This window comes from Megascapheus bottae, chromosome 2 (genome assembly GCF_031878675.1).
Source record: "Megascapheus bottae isolate mThoBot1 chromosome 2, mThoBot2.hap1, whole genome shotgun sequence".
In the NCBI taxonomy this organism is placed as follows: Eukaryota; Metazoa; Chordata; class Mammalia; order Rodentia; family Geomyidae; genus Megascapheus; species Megascapheus bottae.
In genome coordinates, this window is record NC_143510.1 from 59,373,146 (window position 1) to 59,387,140 (window position 13,995).

At 39.8% G+C, this 13,995-nt stretch overlaps 1 protein-coding gene across 8 annotated transcripts in view; it reads right to left on the reverse strand.

Annotated features, from left to right (window-relative positions):
* Grip1 (glutamate receptor interacting protein 1) overlaps positions 1-13,995 on the reverse strand; it is a 615,745-nt gene that overhangs the window by 91,481 nt on the left and 510,269 nt on the right. For all 8 annotated transcript variants that reach the window (XM_090328055.1, XM_090328040.1, XM_090328060.1 and 5 more), the window contains exons 8-9: positions 5,124-5,271; positions 2,861-3,030 (exon numbers count right to left, since the gene is read on the reverse strand). In XM_090328055.1, coding sequence (XP_090184181.1) covers positions 2,861-3,030; positions 5,124-5,271 — 318 coding nt within the window. The remainder of the gene's footprint in view (positions 1-2,860; positions 3,031-5,123; positions 5,272-13,995) is intronic.

Consider the following 13,995-nt stretch of genomic DNA (forward strand, 5'->3'; position numbering starts at 1 on the left):
ATACAGATAGGCCGGCCATAATTTATTTGCCAAAGTCTCCATTTCCTTCACTTTCGATTATGTCTCCCACAGACTTTCAATAGAAATAATTTTTTTTGCCAGTCATGAGGCTTGAACTCAGGGTCTGAGCACTGCCCTTGGACTTTTCTCAAGGCTAGAGCTCTACCACTTGAACCACAGCATCACTTCCAGCTTTTTTCTATGTATGTGGTACCAAGGAATTGAACCCAGGTCTTCGTGAATGCTAGGCAAGCACTCTACCACTAGGCCAAACTCCCAGCTCCAATGGAAATAATTTTTAATCTCACTAATTTTTTTTTTTTACTTTTTCAGTGCTGGGGATCAAACCCAGAGTCTCAAGGACTCTAGGCAAATGCTTTTCCATTGACCTGCGCCTCAACTCTGAGAGCTCATTTCTGTCGGATTCTTTGGTGCTGCTGTTCACCGAGGGAAAGCACAACGAATCTCATTTTCTGAGTTGAGATTTTCAGTTCTACCTTGTCGAACGTGCAGGGTGGGGGGGATGCTGGGGCAGCTGCTTCATTGTGAATCAAATTCAAGAAATGTCTGTCCACTCATGAGATGAGGGACATGTTCAGTCATCAGAGATCTTGGAAAAATAACCAGAATGTTCTTGTGGAAAAATGTACTACTATGTAACAACAACAACAACAAATACTCCACCAATTAAAAAAATAAGTCTGAGAATTGAAACCCAGTCAATATTTTTTTGAATTATTTCTCATTTGGAATTAATTATGGTTAGGATATGGTGTTTTATTTCCTTTTGGAAATGCAAATCTGATTTTATAGGTTTATATGCTAAATAAGGCATACAGTGAACGATTTTAAGTCAAAAGATAAAGGAGTCAGATGGGAAGCTGGAGTTACTTAGATTGTCTGTCTACTTGCTCCCAAATATCAATGACATCAGGTTCCAAAGGGTAGAAAACAAAGGGTTCTTGGTCCTTCCATTTTAGCATACAAATTCATCTTTTCAAATTATCTTGGAAGGTAACAATATTTAATATTTCATGAGTTGGGAACTATGTATGATGTGCATAAAGGGCAAATAAAAGTAAAATAAATGAGCGTGCTAAAGATGATAGCATTTTAAAAGAGCTTGTCATACGATTGTGACTGGCTAATAACAGAATTTAATCCTCTTACACATTCTAGGCTCCACTCTGATAGCAGTTTCAGATGAAATATTTTCTTTTCTTTTTTGCTCTAGTACTGAAACTTAAACCCAGGACCTTGTGCTGTTACCTAGCCTTTATGCTTCAGGCTGGTGTTCTACCACAAGAGCCACAACTGCACTTCCAACTTCAGACTGATTTAGTAGACACTTTTCATTTGCTGAGACCTTTCTTCTCAGCCAGGGTGCTGAGACCTCGTGCACTTCCTCATAGGAATGACACACTCTCTCCAAGCTGTACCTTCCAGCAGTCCCTGGCATCTCCATTCTCCGACACCAACTTCCTTTTCCTCGGTTTCTCTACTCCATTGTGTAAAATTAAAATCTGATAAGGGTAATGCTGTACTAGAGATTTTCATTCACTCCAGGGAGGTCTAAGCTCTAGTTAATGAAAAAAAAAAAGGTTGCATCCAGCAGACTTGTTCAGTATGAAAATTATCTGGGTCATATATTTTAAAAACTGTACAGAAATGTATTGCCTTCCAGAAAGTGGGAGACATATAATACAAATGACCTCCCCATAAGCAAAAGTCTCTCTCTCTCTCTCTCTCTCTCTCTCTCTCTCTCTCTCTCTCTCTCTCTCTCTCTCTCTCTCTCTCTCTCTCTCTCGCTCTCGCTCTCTTTCTCTCTGTCTCTCCATTCAGAAATACCCTCTGTTTTTAGGCTCAACTTGCCAACTCCAGAGAGGTCTCCTGCTTGAGGATTAGGATACATTTAAGTTAAGGAACAGAGAAGGAATCAGAATAGAGACCTCATTAAACAGTTAACCTTGTTTCATTTAGGGCTCAGAGTCCCTTTCCTTGAACCCAATTCTGTTTATGGCACCCCATTGGATGCTACATAAATGCTCAGCAAGGCAGTGAAAATGCAGGTTCCCTCCACAGACATTTTTAATTACATAAATGGAGGGAAATATTGAGATTCTCCCAGGCAGGAGGAGAAGTCTGAAAGGCTGTCTGTCCTTCAGCTGAAGGAAAAAGATGTATCCTGAGAAGAAATGTACAGGGAGGCAGCCCTTTGTAGCTGTCAAGTACTTGATTAATAGCTACTTTATTTTTTATAAAATAAAGTACTTTACTTAAAAAAATAAATCCTTTGTTTTTTTAAACGAGTCTCTTAACTTGTCTTCATTGTCCCTTCATATCGACAGGACATTCAAAATGAATATTGGGAAGTCAACATATTTCCCTTCTCATCACACTTAAGTTACACCAAAGACTTGAGAAATATGCATCAAATAATACAAACCGAAATTTTCTGCTTCACCCCATGTTTCCTTTTTTATTTTTGAAGTTTCCAACAAATGACATTTTGAATTTGGTGTTTTGAAAAGAAATGATAATGACAATAATTTCTCCAGTGCTCCCTCCCCCCACCCCCGCCCCCCGCTCTGTTAGTGCTTATACCAAGGGCTTGAACTCAAGGCCTAATGGCTGTTTTCTAGCTTTTTTCACCCAAGACTGGCACTCTACAACTGGAGCCATAACTCCACTTTAGGCTTTTTGGTGATTTAATTGGTGATGAGTCTCACAGACTTTTTTTGCCTAGGTTGGCTTTGAACCCTGATCCTCAGATCTCAGCCTCTTGAGAGACATGAGCCACTGGCATCTGCCAGTTTCCAGAATGCAGGATAAAGCAATCTGGGCAAAGTACTCCTCTCACCATGGTCAGGACCCTTCAAGGCCAGGCGGGTCTGATGATGTGGAAGAATCTCCAGCTTCACCTGGTCGGTGGTGTTTGCCAGGAATTGCGTTGCTTCTGCCAGAGTACAGTACTCCATGCCAGTGCCGTCAATAGAGAGGATGTGGTCCCCCACGTGCAGCGCCCCGCATCTACACAGACGACAAACACCACCGTGACAAGCCTTCCTCTTTGGAATCTCACTCTCTGCTCCTTCATCAGAAAGACTTTCACACAACTTTTCTTTACATTTAAAACAAAATGACAGGAAAGTTTTGAGTATTACAAGAAACACCATCTGTCAAACATTAGGTCCCAGAGGTATAAATGGGAATGTGAAATCTCATGGAAAATGTAAAAATTTTTAAAAAGTCCTTTAAAATGTCTTATGTTGATATGAAGTAATCTTCTATGTGAATTTTGCCTTATTAACCATTGTATCTTGTTTCACTGAAATTCAGCCTGATTGTGTGGCTTGAACTCGGGGCCTTGGTGCTATCCCTGAGTTCTTCAGTTCAAGGCTAGTGCTCAACCACTTTGAGTCACAGTATTTTATTCTTAATAAATACAGATTTATTCTTTAAAAAAATCTGAAGTCGGGCTGGGAGTTTGGCCTAGCAGTAGAGAGCTTGTCTAGCATGCATGAAGACCCAGGTTCAATTCCTCCGTACCACCTACATAGAAAAAGCCAGAAGTGGTGGCGTGGCCCAAGTGGTAGAGCACTAGCCTTGAGGAAAACTCAAGGACAGTGCTCAGGCCCTGAGTTCATGCCCCAGGACTGACCAAAAAAATCTGCAATCCTTATAATGTTTATATTTGCCTATTCTATCATTGCTTATGTTTATTGAATTTATTCAGGGGATGAATCCATACATTAAAAAATGTCTTATGTTGGAGAAGTGATGGAAGTAAGAAAAAAAAGAGTGAAGATTGAGAAATATTTCAAGTTACAAGGAAAACCAGGCCTGCGTGGTGAGTGCACGGAAAATCTGGTGTAGGACTTACTGGTACACCTTGCTGAACTGAAGAGACTGGCTACTTCATGGTCTGAGCAAAGCAAACACAGCAGCTATTGCCCTGAGCGACCAGGCAAATAAGTAGACAGTTACCTCATGCAGAATAGGGAAACTGTTTTCATCCCATGCCACTCAACTAGAGAACATCCTGAGATCCACAGCTGCCACTGCCAAAGCAGAACGTGAAAGCGGAGCTGTAGGCTGGCCACCACTAGGGATGCTGCAGGTCCTTCTGCCACTGTGTGGAAGATTTCTAGCTATGGCAAGAGCAAGTGGAGAGGAAGCTGGAAACCACACAGAAACTACACTGGTGGAAAACCACAACTACACTGGTTGTGTATCTAAAGTTTTCCAGTGTGGATAGTCTACTTCCCAAGACAAGCACATTTCAGAAGAGAGCCAGTGGCTACTCTGAAGGCTGAGATCATCCCTTGGTCCTGGCACAGAAAAAAGAAAAAAAAACATCGAAAGATATTCTCTCTAAAAATATTACACCATGGTATCAGGACTACTTCAGCTGAATACTTCAGTGGGAGATGGAAGTGTTCTCATTAAGAGCTGTAAAATAAATTCATAAATGGGAAACTGTTTTCCCCCCTTCCTTTTTACCTTACAAGTCTATACTATTAGGAAGAACAAATTTTTATTATAGAATTGGTTGTGAAATCATTAAAATTAATACACTATGACAATATCAGACCTGATCTTAAAGACTACAATACTTAAAAATATTGTTTTATCTATTCTTTTAAAGATGAATAAAATTTTATAGCAGCAGGATTTAATTGCTAACAATGCAGGAGAAAACACATGACTTCTCTGCATGAGACTCAATAAAGATCAGTTCAGCTCCCCTACATCAAGGGTGGGCAATGGTTTTACCCTAGGATGAACTAAGAAAATTTGCTTTGCTTGGTGTCTTGACTTTTTGTTTTCTTTCTATTGCTAAGGGCCACACCAAACATCTTGATGAAGTAACATTGTATCCTAAAGGTGGCTGATAATGTAGTTAAAACGTTGAGCCCCACAACATTAATTTGCTTCCCTACTTGAAATTTCAAAAACTGGCAACAGCTGTTTTGTGTGTGTGTGTGTGTGTGTGTGTGTGTGTGTGTGTGTGTGTGTGTATGTGTGTATAGTTGTATGGGTCACATGTTGGAAATACATACAGAAGTTTTTAAAAACACTCATTCAGTTTCAAAACAGCAGGCACCTTCCATGACACTCACCTGTCCGCGATACTTGCAGATTTGATTTTGTCTATGACAATGACCTGTTTGTTACAGCACATCGAGGTAGTTAGGGCAACCCCAAGACTGGCACCAGGAGTTTTGGCAACTTCAACTAGTAGTGGTCCTGATGCTGTTGCCACAGAATCTGCCAAAGAATAAATTTCAAAAAAGAAAAATCAATGAAATAAATAAATAAGCCAACAAATGAAAAAGAGAATATTTGGTCTGCTGCCAGCTTGATTCTTATCATTGACATTTTGGTATTCTTCTATAGAACATTCCCTAAGTACACTTTTTAGGCCACCCTTCCCACCATCCAGCTTGTCTCATCATAATATGTGCACACAGCAATCTCTCCAATAAGTATTTAAGCGTTCTAACAGCTGGGATAATGTCTCATGGAGCTTTATACTTTCCTCTCTGCTTGACTCCGTGATGGATATATACTAGATCTCTCCTACAATTAATTCAGTGAGTATTCAGCAGCTGAGTAAATGGATAGATAAATGGCTAGAAGAAAGACAGCTGGAGGAAAGGGTAACTGAGGGGTGAATGGATGGATAGGTGGGGTAAATGAAGAAAAAATGAAGGAAGAAAGGAGGGAAGGAAAGGAGGAAGAAAGCAGGTATAGGTGAGTACTTATGTAGGCATGAGTAAACCAAGTGGAATTTAAATCTCTCGTTCTTTCCTTAACTGGATCTTAATGGGTCACCTGTCCTTCAGGAGTGACCTTATAGATGCTTCATTTATGGTTGGCACAGTTTTCATTCTTCCAATCCATACTCATGCTTGAGAAATCAACACAAACACCAACAATTCTAGGAAGCCTGAGCCATGCTTTGGTAAGCTAGATTCTTCATATACTATCCCACCCTTCCTTCTGCTGCATCTTCTCAAATTGCATGTGATGCCTTCACATAGACATTTTGGCTTCATGAATCACTGTATATTGCCCGAGCTTCAGCCACAGATACACAGTTTTCCCAGTTGACCATTTCTGACTGGTGGCTTAGTAATTAAGATGTACTCGAGGAACAGCAGAGCTGATGAATCAAGTTTACAACACCAGAATAAGGAAGAGAAGAGCAAGGAAGAAAAGGAGGTACAGTTGATGTTATGGTTTCACAGCAGTCAGTTGGGATTACATGTCTTTCTCCATTGTCAGATTATGAGTGTATTCTGAAGGTAGAGACTATGTTTTTGCCAAGCACAGCATTCTCAGTGTCTGCCCACTGAGATGATAGACATTTAAGAGGTGTACGATTAATAGCTACTGAATGACTGTGTTAACAAGAAAGAAAACCCTGTCACTGAGAGTACAGAACATATATGGGAAAAACAGCCCTATATACTGAATTAAGACACTCACAAGTAATTTTTACCTTCACTGTATTTCCATCATGGTACCTTAGATAAGTTACTAATTTTTTCTATGCCTTAGTGCTTACTGATAAAATGTTACTTTTTCTTATGGTATTTTCAGTGATAAAAGATGTATATTTTAAGCAATCTTCTGTACATATAGGTGATTATTATTACCTCTCCCATGAGGTTGTCTCATTTTTAAGATTGCATATCGGCCTATAAAACTTTTCTGATTTTTCTCCTGCTCTGGTGTTGGAGACCTCATTAATCAGTTTTAGATTCCGCAAGTACATCTTTATCACCACTCAGAGATAGCAAAGTGGGAAATCTGTGTATCTATGGCTGAAGGCAATACACAGTGATTCATGAAGTTGAAACGTCCATGTGAGAGAGCCATTCCCACTTTGAGACAAAATAAGATAGTTGTTAAATAAGGTAAAGATGAGAATATTCTTGCCAACATCATACATGTTCTAGTGCTAAGGATTTTTGTGTGTGCTGTATATGAATATTGAAATAATTTGGTACTATAAAAGACAAAGGAAACATTTGAGATTTTCTATCTCTCTGACAATTCCAGGACAGATTAACAGTTGATCAATCATAGTTGATAAATAGATGAAAAGAGCCAGAGGTCTTAATCTACCAAGAAGGGTTTTTATTCTGAGCTAATAGGATGCTTTACCAGAAGGCCTATTGATAACTTGACCTTCTATGATGGTGGCCACTCTCTGGTTTTCCTCACCTTGCTAAGAAAAGGTATAAATTCCTTTGTTGACTTGCTATGTATGAGTCTAGGGCCAGTGACAGCATTCTGTTTTCTCTCTCTCCTTAGTTTCCTGCTGGTTCTGTCCAGTGTCTCACGGGCCAGGATGCTGTGCACGTTGACGTTTATAGTGACTGGCCTCAAGTTACGTGCAGTAGGTGTTTGCCCTCATTGACTCAGCTGGACTCTCTCTGGTCAAAACTTGGGCCAGCCCTGGTAGCCTGGTTTAGTTGTCCCTCCATCACTAGGCGTTTGATGGCCAGCCTTCCATTCTAACAATGGTTAGCGCTGAGTGAGGCTTCCTAAAGGAGATTTGGAGATTCCAAGTGTGTGTTCACTTCTGGTTTTCTTCTCACCACTAGCTCACATAATACTACATCAGGCGGCACTGCCAACTCATTCTTCTCCCCTGTCCTCAAAATCTCCTCTTGATCCAACATCTGAAATAACACTCAATCTCATTTCTTTTGTTCTGTCTCCACAATCGCTATTTTAATCCAAGTAACCATCATCTTATACCCCTGTATATGCTTGTGCCCTCCACTTTCCACAGTCCAGAATTATCTTTGAAAAGTGTTGTTCATGTCAGTCTCATACTTAAAACCTTCCCACGGCTGTCTTGCTAAGAGAGAAACGAATTTAGTATGTGTAGTGACCTGCATAAGGTGGCCCGTCTGTCACAGCAGCTGCATTTTTCTACCAGTTAGCTCTAGGCCTGCATCTGTTTCAGCTCCCTTTCTCCTCTCTCAGTTCTATGAAATTGTCTAAGTTTCCTCCTATTGCTCCCTATACCTGTGTTGCTCAACTCACCCTATCCCTCCTACTCCTGGCTCTACCAGAATGTCATGTCTCAGAGATTCCTGCCTGGACCTGCAAACCATGTCACACTGCCTGCTATCAAGTCTAATACAGTCCTGTGCTTTCCTTCATAGTACAACTCAACAACAATTAATTTATTAACGAGCTCTTAATTAATTACTCCTTGATTAAATATGTAATCTCATGCAGGCAGGGATCCTGTGTGCTGTTCACCACTGAGATTCTCCGTAGTGTTGACACAGCAACTAATAGATGCCTGCTGACATTTGTTGATGGAATGAGTTAAGAGAATGCATAGCTATTATGGTATTCAAGGCATTATGGTACTGATGCTGAAATATAGAAATTCAACTCATATTATTTTGTTTGACATAGTTATAGTGTACCTGAGATCACATGAACCCATATTTAAAAGCTTCCAAAAGCTGTTCATGCATCAGGATACATACATACACATTGAGGCTACTGGTAATGTAGAGAGATATTTTTAACTTCTGAGCCTACACAAAGAATTTTACCCAGTGCCTTATAGATCAGAGTATGAATCACTTGACTTTATCCAATAGCTGAAGAATTAATGCACAAGTCTTTGGAGGAAATATAGCCCCATTTTTTCCAGATAAAATTGAAATGCACTTTATTCTCCCTAAAAAGCAGCCACTAAATCATGGGGAATACTTAGGTAAACATGCCACTTTCAGGATCATGAGTGCTTAGATGAGACTGGTGTCCTTTGAGAATTGGCATGAAGGTCCTGCACCTTATGTTTGGAGAGGGAGAAGCCACTAAAGTGGCATTTCTGTAGAGGATTCTGAGTAAATCATGTTGACTGACAGCTTCACAGAGCCATGGAATACAGAGTGATAGTTAAGTCAGGGTCCAAAAATAACATATAACAGATAAAGATAACCAGAGATGATTTTTTAATGAACTATTTACAAAGGTGTGGGAGGGTTATAATGACATCAAAGGAATAGTACAGTAGCCCTGGCCCCAAACAACAGAGAATCATATGCTACCAAGCCTGAGAAGACAAATAATAGAATTCTTAGTAAAATAGGGATTCAGAAAGGACTAAACGGAGAGGATGAGACCTTCAAGCAAGGGCTGCAGCCAGTCCCAATGTATCTACAGGGATGGGGCCAGGAAAAATACCAGTACTTCCTTCCTACATCTTAGTTCTGATTTACTATAGTCAAACCCCAGTAGAAGCAAGAGGAATGAGTGCCCACAGTGCAGCCTATGTTGATCATAGCAAAGTGCAACATGACGGGTCAGGAGTGGCTCTGGAGGCAAAACGGGAGATATCCGTACTTATCGGTATATCTTTTAACAGAAATCTCAAGTCTGCTTGTCTTAAAAAATATGCAAAGCAGGCAGGAGAGGCCTAGAGCTGTTGTACCCATAAGAGTTAATAGAGATGACCTTCTTTAACTGCAGGAATAACTCCAAATCATAATCAAATCCATAGGTACAGAATATAGATTAGAAGCTTCCAAGAGAGAAGTGAATGATTATTTAATGGGTACAGGGTTTCCTTTTGGGGTGATAAAAATCTTTGAGAACTAGTCAGAGGTAATACCTACATAATATCTTAAGTGTATGGAGTCTCATTGAACTGTATACTTTAAAGTGGTAACTGTATGTTTTGCAATTGTGTGTGTATGTGCGTGCGCACACATGTATTGCAACCACCACCATAAAGGACATGTGATAGGTTTATGAATTTCTTATTTTTGGAAAAGAGGAAGTCTACTACTTTTTTTGAGCTTCTGGATTTTTCTTTTTTTCATATATTTTATTGTAATTAATAGAAGGGTTTCATTATATTCACCAGCTAGAAGGTGCATAACCTTACAAACACTGATACCCTTTCTCATGTCTTGGTCCCCATTTCCCTCCTCCCGAAGTCTATTACTTCTTATAATGGAGGGAAAGATTCTTCTAGCAAGAAACTCTAAAAGATAGCTCTCCCATGGAGCTTTCTATATATGTGGTACTAAATAAAAGAAAAGTAAATTATTTCAACCCACTTTTTTTTTTTGCAGTTCTGGGGCTTCCACTCAGGGACTAAGTGCTGTCCCTAAGCTTTGATGCTTAAGGCAAGCACTCCAATACTTGAGCCACAGCTCCACTTATAGCTTCTTTGGTAGTTCACTGGAGATATGAGTCTTATAGGTTTTCCTGCCCAGGCTGGCATTGAATCATAATTTTCAGATCTCAGACTCCTGAGTAGCTAGGATTATAGACATGAGCCACTGATACCTGGATCAACATATATTTTTTAATGACTTTTTGTTTGTGGTACTGAGGAATCAGATCCAGGACCTTGTACATGTTAGGCAAGCACTCTACCACTAAGCCACCTTCCCAGCCTCAATAATAGGGTGCAGAGGTTGTTTTAAAGGCTGTTCACCTAATCAAGGTGCAGGCGTAAAAGTGAAAAGAAAATCCATGATGGCATAATAGTGTCTCTGGAAAGGGGCAAGCTAATGTGTTTGTTGGTCAATGTGACCTAAAGACAGATCTTAGCATGGACTAACAGGATGTCTCTCCAGGGAACTTTCCTAAGATATGAATCTTTCCTCTCAGGCAGCTAACAGAAACTAGGCATTAGAAAACTCATCATAATTTCATGATAGGCACTGGATCTAAATGCTTTGTAAGTCAGTAGTGAGTGGCAGGACAAGATTCTGGTTGAAAGCTGGAGAAGTGTAACCAGTTTCTTGCCAGGATAGAAGCCCACAACCACACAGCTGCACAGAAAAGGACTAAAAAAGCAAACTAAGTTGCATTTTTACAACAACATAAATTTCTTTTTTATTTACTTTTTTCCTATATATTTTTTATTGTAATTAATAGAAAGGTTACATTATATTCACCAGATAGAAGGTGCATTACTTCACAAACATTGATACCCTTTCTTATGTCTGGTCCCCATTTCCCTTGCCCCACTCTCCCCCTCTTATCTTGTTTTCCCCCCTTCCCTACACTAGTTCAGATAACCAAATCAACATATATACACTATATCAGATAACAAGGTGAAATACTGTAACAATATGAGATAACCAAGGATCAGCAAAAGAGATGAGAAATAGCATAGTACCTTAAGGACAACAATCACTCATTATATGGCTTTTGTTTCTATATCCTGGAGGTCCTTTCCTTTAGCATCATACTATATGGCCTTATGTATCTAGGTTTTGTTCTATTGTAAATCTCTGCTAGGAGAGGCCAAGGTTTCTACTGATTATGACAAATGAGGGAAACCATGGAGCCTATGTTCCTTTGAGTCTGGCTTACTTCACTTAACATGATTTTTTCTGTCTTTCCATTTCCTAACAAATGGGGCAATGTCCTTCTTTCTGACAGCAGCATAGAATTCCATTGTGTATAAATACCACATCTTGTTGTCCATTCATCAACTGAGGGACATCTAGGTTGGTTCCATATCTTTGCTATGGTAATAGTGCTGCAATGAACATCGTTATGCTAGTGGATTTAGTATGCCCTTGTTTCTGGACAGTTGGGTAAATGCCAAGTAGTGGAATTTCTGGGTCATAGGGGAGCTCTATGTTTAGTCTTCTGAGGAACTGCCACACTGCTTTCCATAGTGGTTGAACGAGTTTGCACTCCCACCAACAGTGTAGTAGTGATCCCTCCTGGCCGCATCCCCTCCAGCATCTGTTATTATTCGTTTTCCTGGTCCTGTCCATTCTGACTGGAGTGGGGTGGAATCTTAGAGTTGTTTTGATTTGCATTTCTTTTATGACCAGAGATGTCGAGCATTTCTTCATGTGTCTGTAGGCCATTTTTGTTTCTTCTTCAGAGAAGACTCTCTTTAAGTCTTTGGCCCATCTTTTAATGGGATGGTTTTTTCTTTGGAGATTAGTTTTGGAGTGATTCAATTTTTTGAGCTGTTGATATATTTTAGATATGAGGCCTTTGTCTGAACAACATGAATTTCTGAAATATTGAATGTGACCTAGAAGCTAAGCACCTCTGATTTTGAGCATTCAGAGGTGAACACTTGTATGTCTATTTGTGGCCAGTTTGAGCTCAAGTTATTCAGTTTGCTTATTTAGCTGATACTTCTCTTGCCTAGTTTTTTGTAGTTATTTGGAGATGGTGCCTCACAGACTTTTTGCCTCAGCTGGCCTCAAACTACGCAACTCTAGCACTCAGTCTCCTGGGATAGCTGTGATTGTAGGTGTGACTCATGATTGTGCTTGGCTTCAAAGGTGAAAACTTATGCTTTTCTTTTAGTTACTCTTTGACATCTCATGCCAAGAAGTTGACGGTAGAAGAACACTCAGATTCTACTACAAAAACATGAGTGGTAGTGATAGTGGAGTACCCATTAAATCAGCCTTGCCTGTTGAACATAAATTTCCAGTATTTTTTCTCATTGTAAGTACAAGAATTACACCGTTCATAATCCTCTCATCTACTCCACATCTATCCCCTAGTGAAATGTTTATCATATAATATAGTCAAAGTACTTACGAAAATGCTATCTGCAAGGATATGATTTCCATATTTCTAGACTTATTTAGGTATATCAAAGGTGTCCAAAGATACAGGTGCTAGCTGTTCAGAGCTGTAATTCTAGCTACTTGGAGGTGGAGACTGGGAGGAAGGCAGCACAAAGCCAGCTGGAAATGCTGTCTTAATCAACTACAGAGTATGGTGACACACAGAGGTCATCCCATCTACAACCAATAATATCGAGAGGATCATGATGCAAGATAGCCCTGGGAAAGATTGAGGCTCTGCTTCCAATGTAACCAATCAGTTGGAGGCGTAGCTCAATTGGTAGACTGCTAGCCCAGCAAGCTTATTAAAGTCCAGAGTTCAAACCTCAGAACTGGCAAAAATGTGTGGAAAGACTCACAGAAGGTGGTTGACATCTCCTTGCTCATAATGGGTATCAAAAGGCAACTTAAAACAATAACAACAACAAATAACTATGACAAATGACAAGGGAACAACAGGGGAGGAGGAGGGAGGTGAGCTGGCCTGCTTAGTATGAGCTTATTAGGTGAGGTAGAAGTTGATTGGAATGCTTCTCATCCAATTTTATTTTAATGAGTGCTAGGAAAACAAGCTAACCATTTTAGCAAGTATGGCTCTCCAGCATTACCCATGTGGCAGTTCCTTTCTGCATCACAGGATGAGATCTACAAGTGTTAACATTTAATTGATCATTAGCCCTTTCTAGCAATTGCTTCCCATAATAAATGCTTCCCTACTACAACATCAAACAGTGCACACTACCTTGCTGTATTAAGCCTATTTCCCTCGTTGCCATCCAATCTCCATTCAGACCGGTCTTCTGAAATGCAGAATTCCAAAAAGCCCTGGCTGTATTCCAAACTGTGTAACAAGCTGCACGGTAGGAAATGAAAACGTGCAAACAGAGTGGATGAATGGATTACTCTTATTTAAGGAAGTGCAAGGGGGGGGGAAGAGGAATAATATCAAGATGAAAGACATAAAAGAAGAAAAATCAGGAAGAAAGAAATAACCAGGAGCCCATCTCTAGATAGATGATTAGTTTATCCTGCTGAAGTGAAGCATGGTTAGAATTAAAAAAAATAGATCATGTGGATATAAATTATTCATGGTTAAAGATATCTCAGTCATTAAGAAATTTACACCGTGAGCAAAACCCTTGCACGCTGTGTTGATTTATGGGCTACATAATTACATAAGATACACTGATGACTGTTTGCATGAGAAACACTCTAGATTTTTTATTTTGTTAATCAGTTTCCCCACTTCTGAGCTTGCATTTCAATGAGATAAGGCTTGATTAGAACTTCTCAGGGGTAGTAGAGCCTGTACCCATTAAATGTTAAATCAGCTTTGCTGGTCTGACATTCCCTCAGATAAAACATTTCACTGCGGGGCACTGCA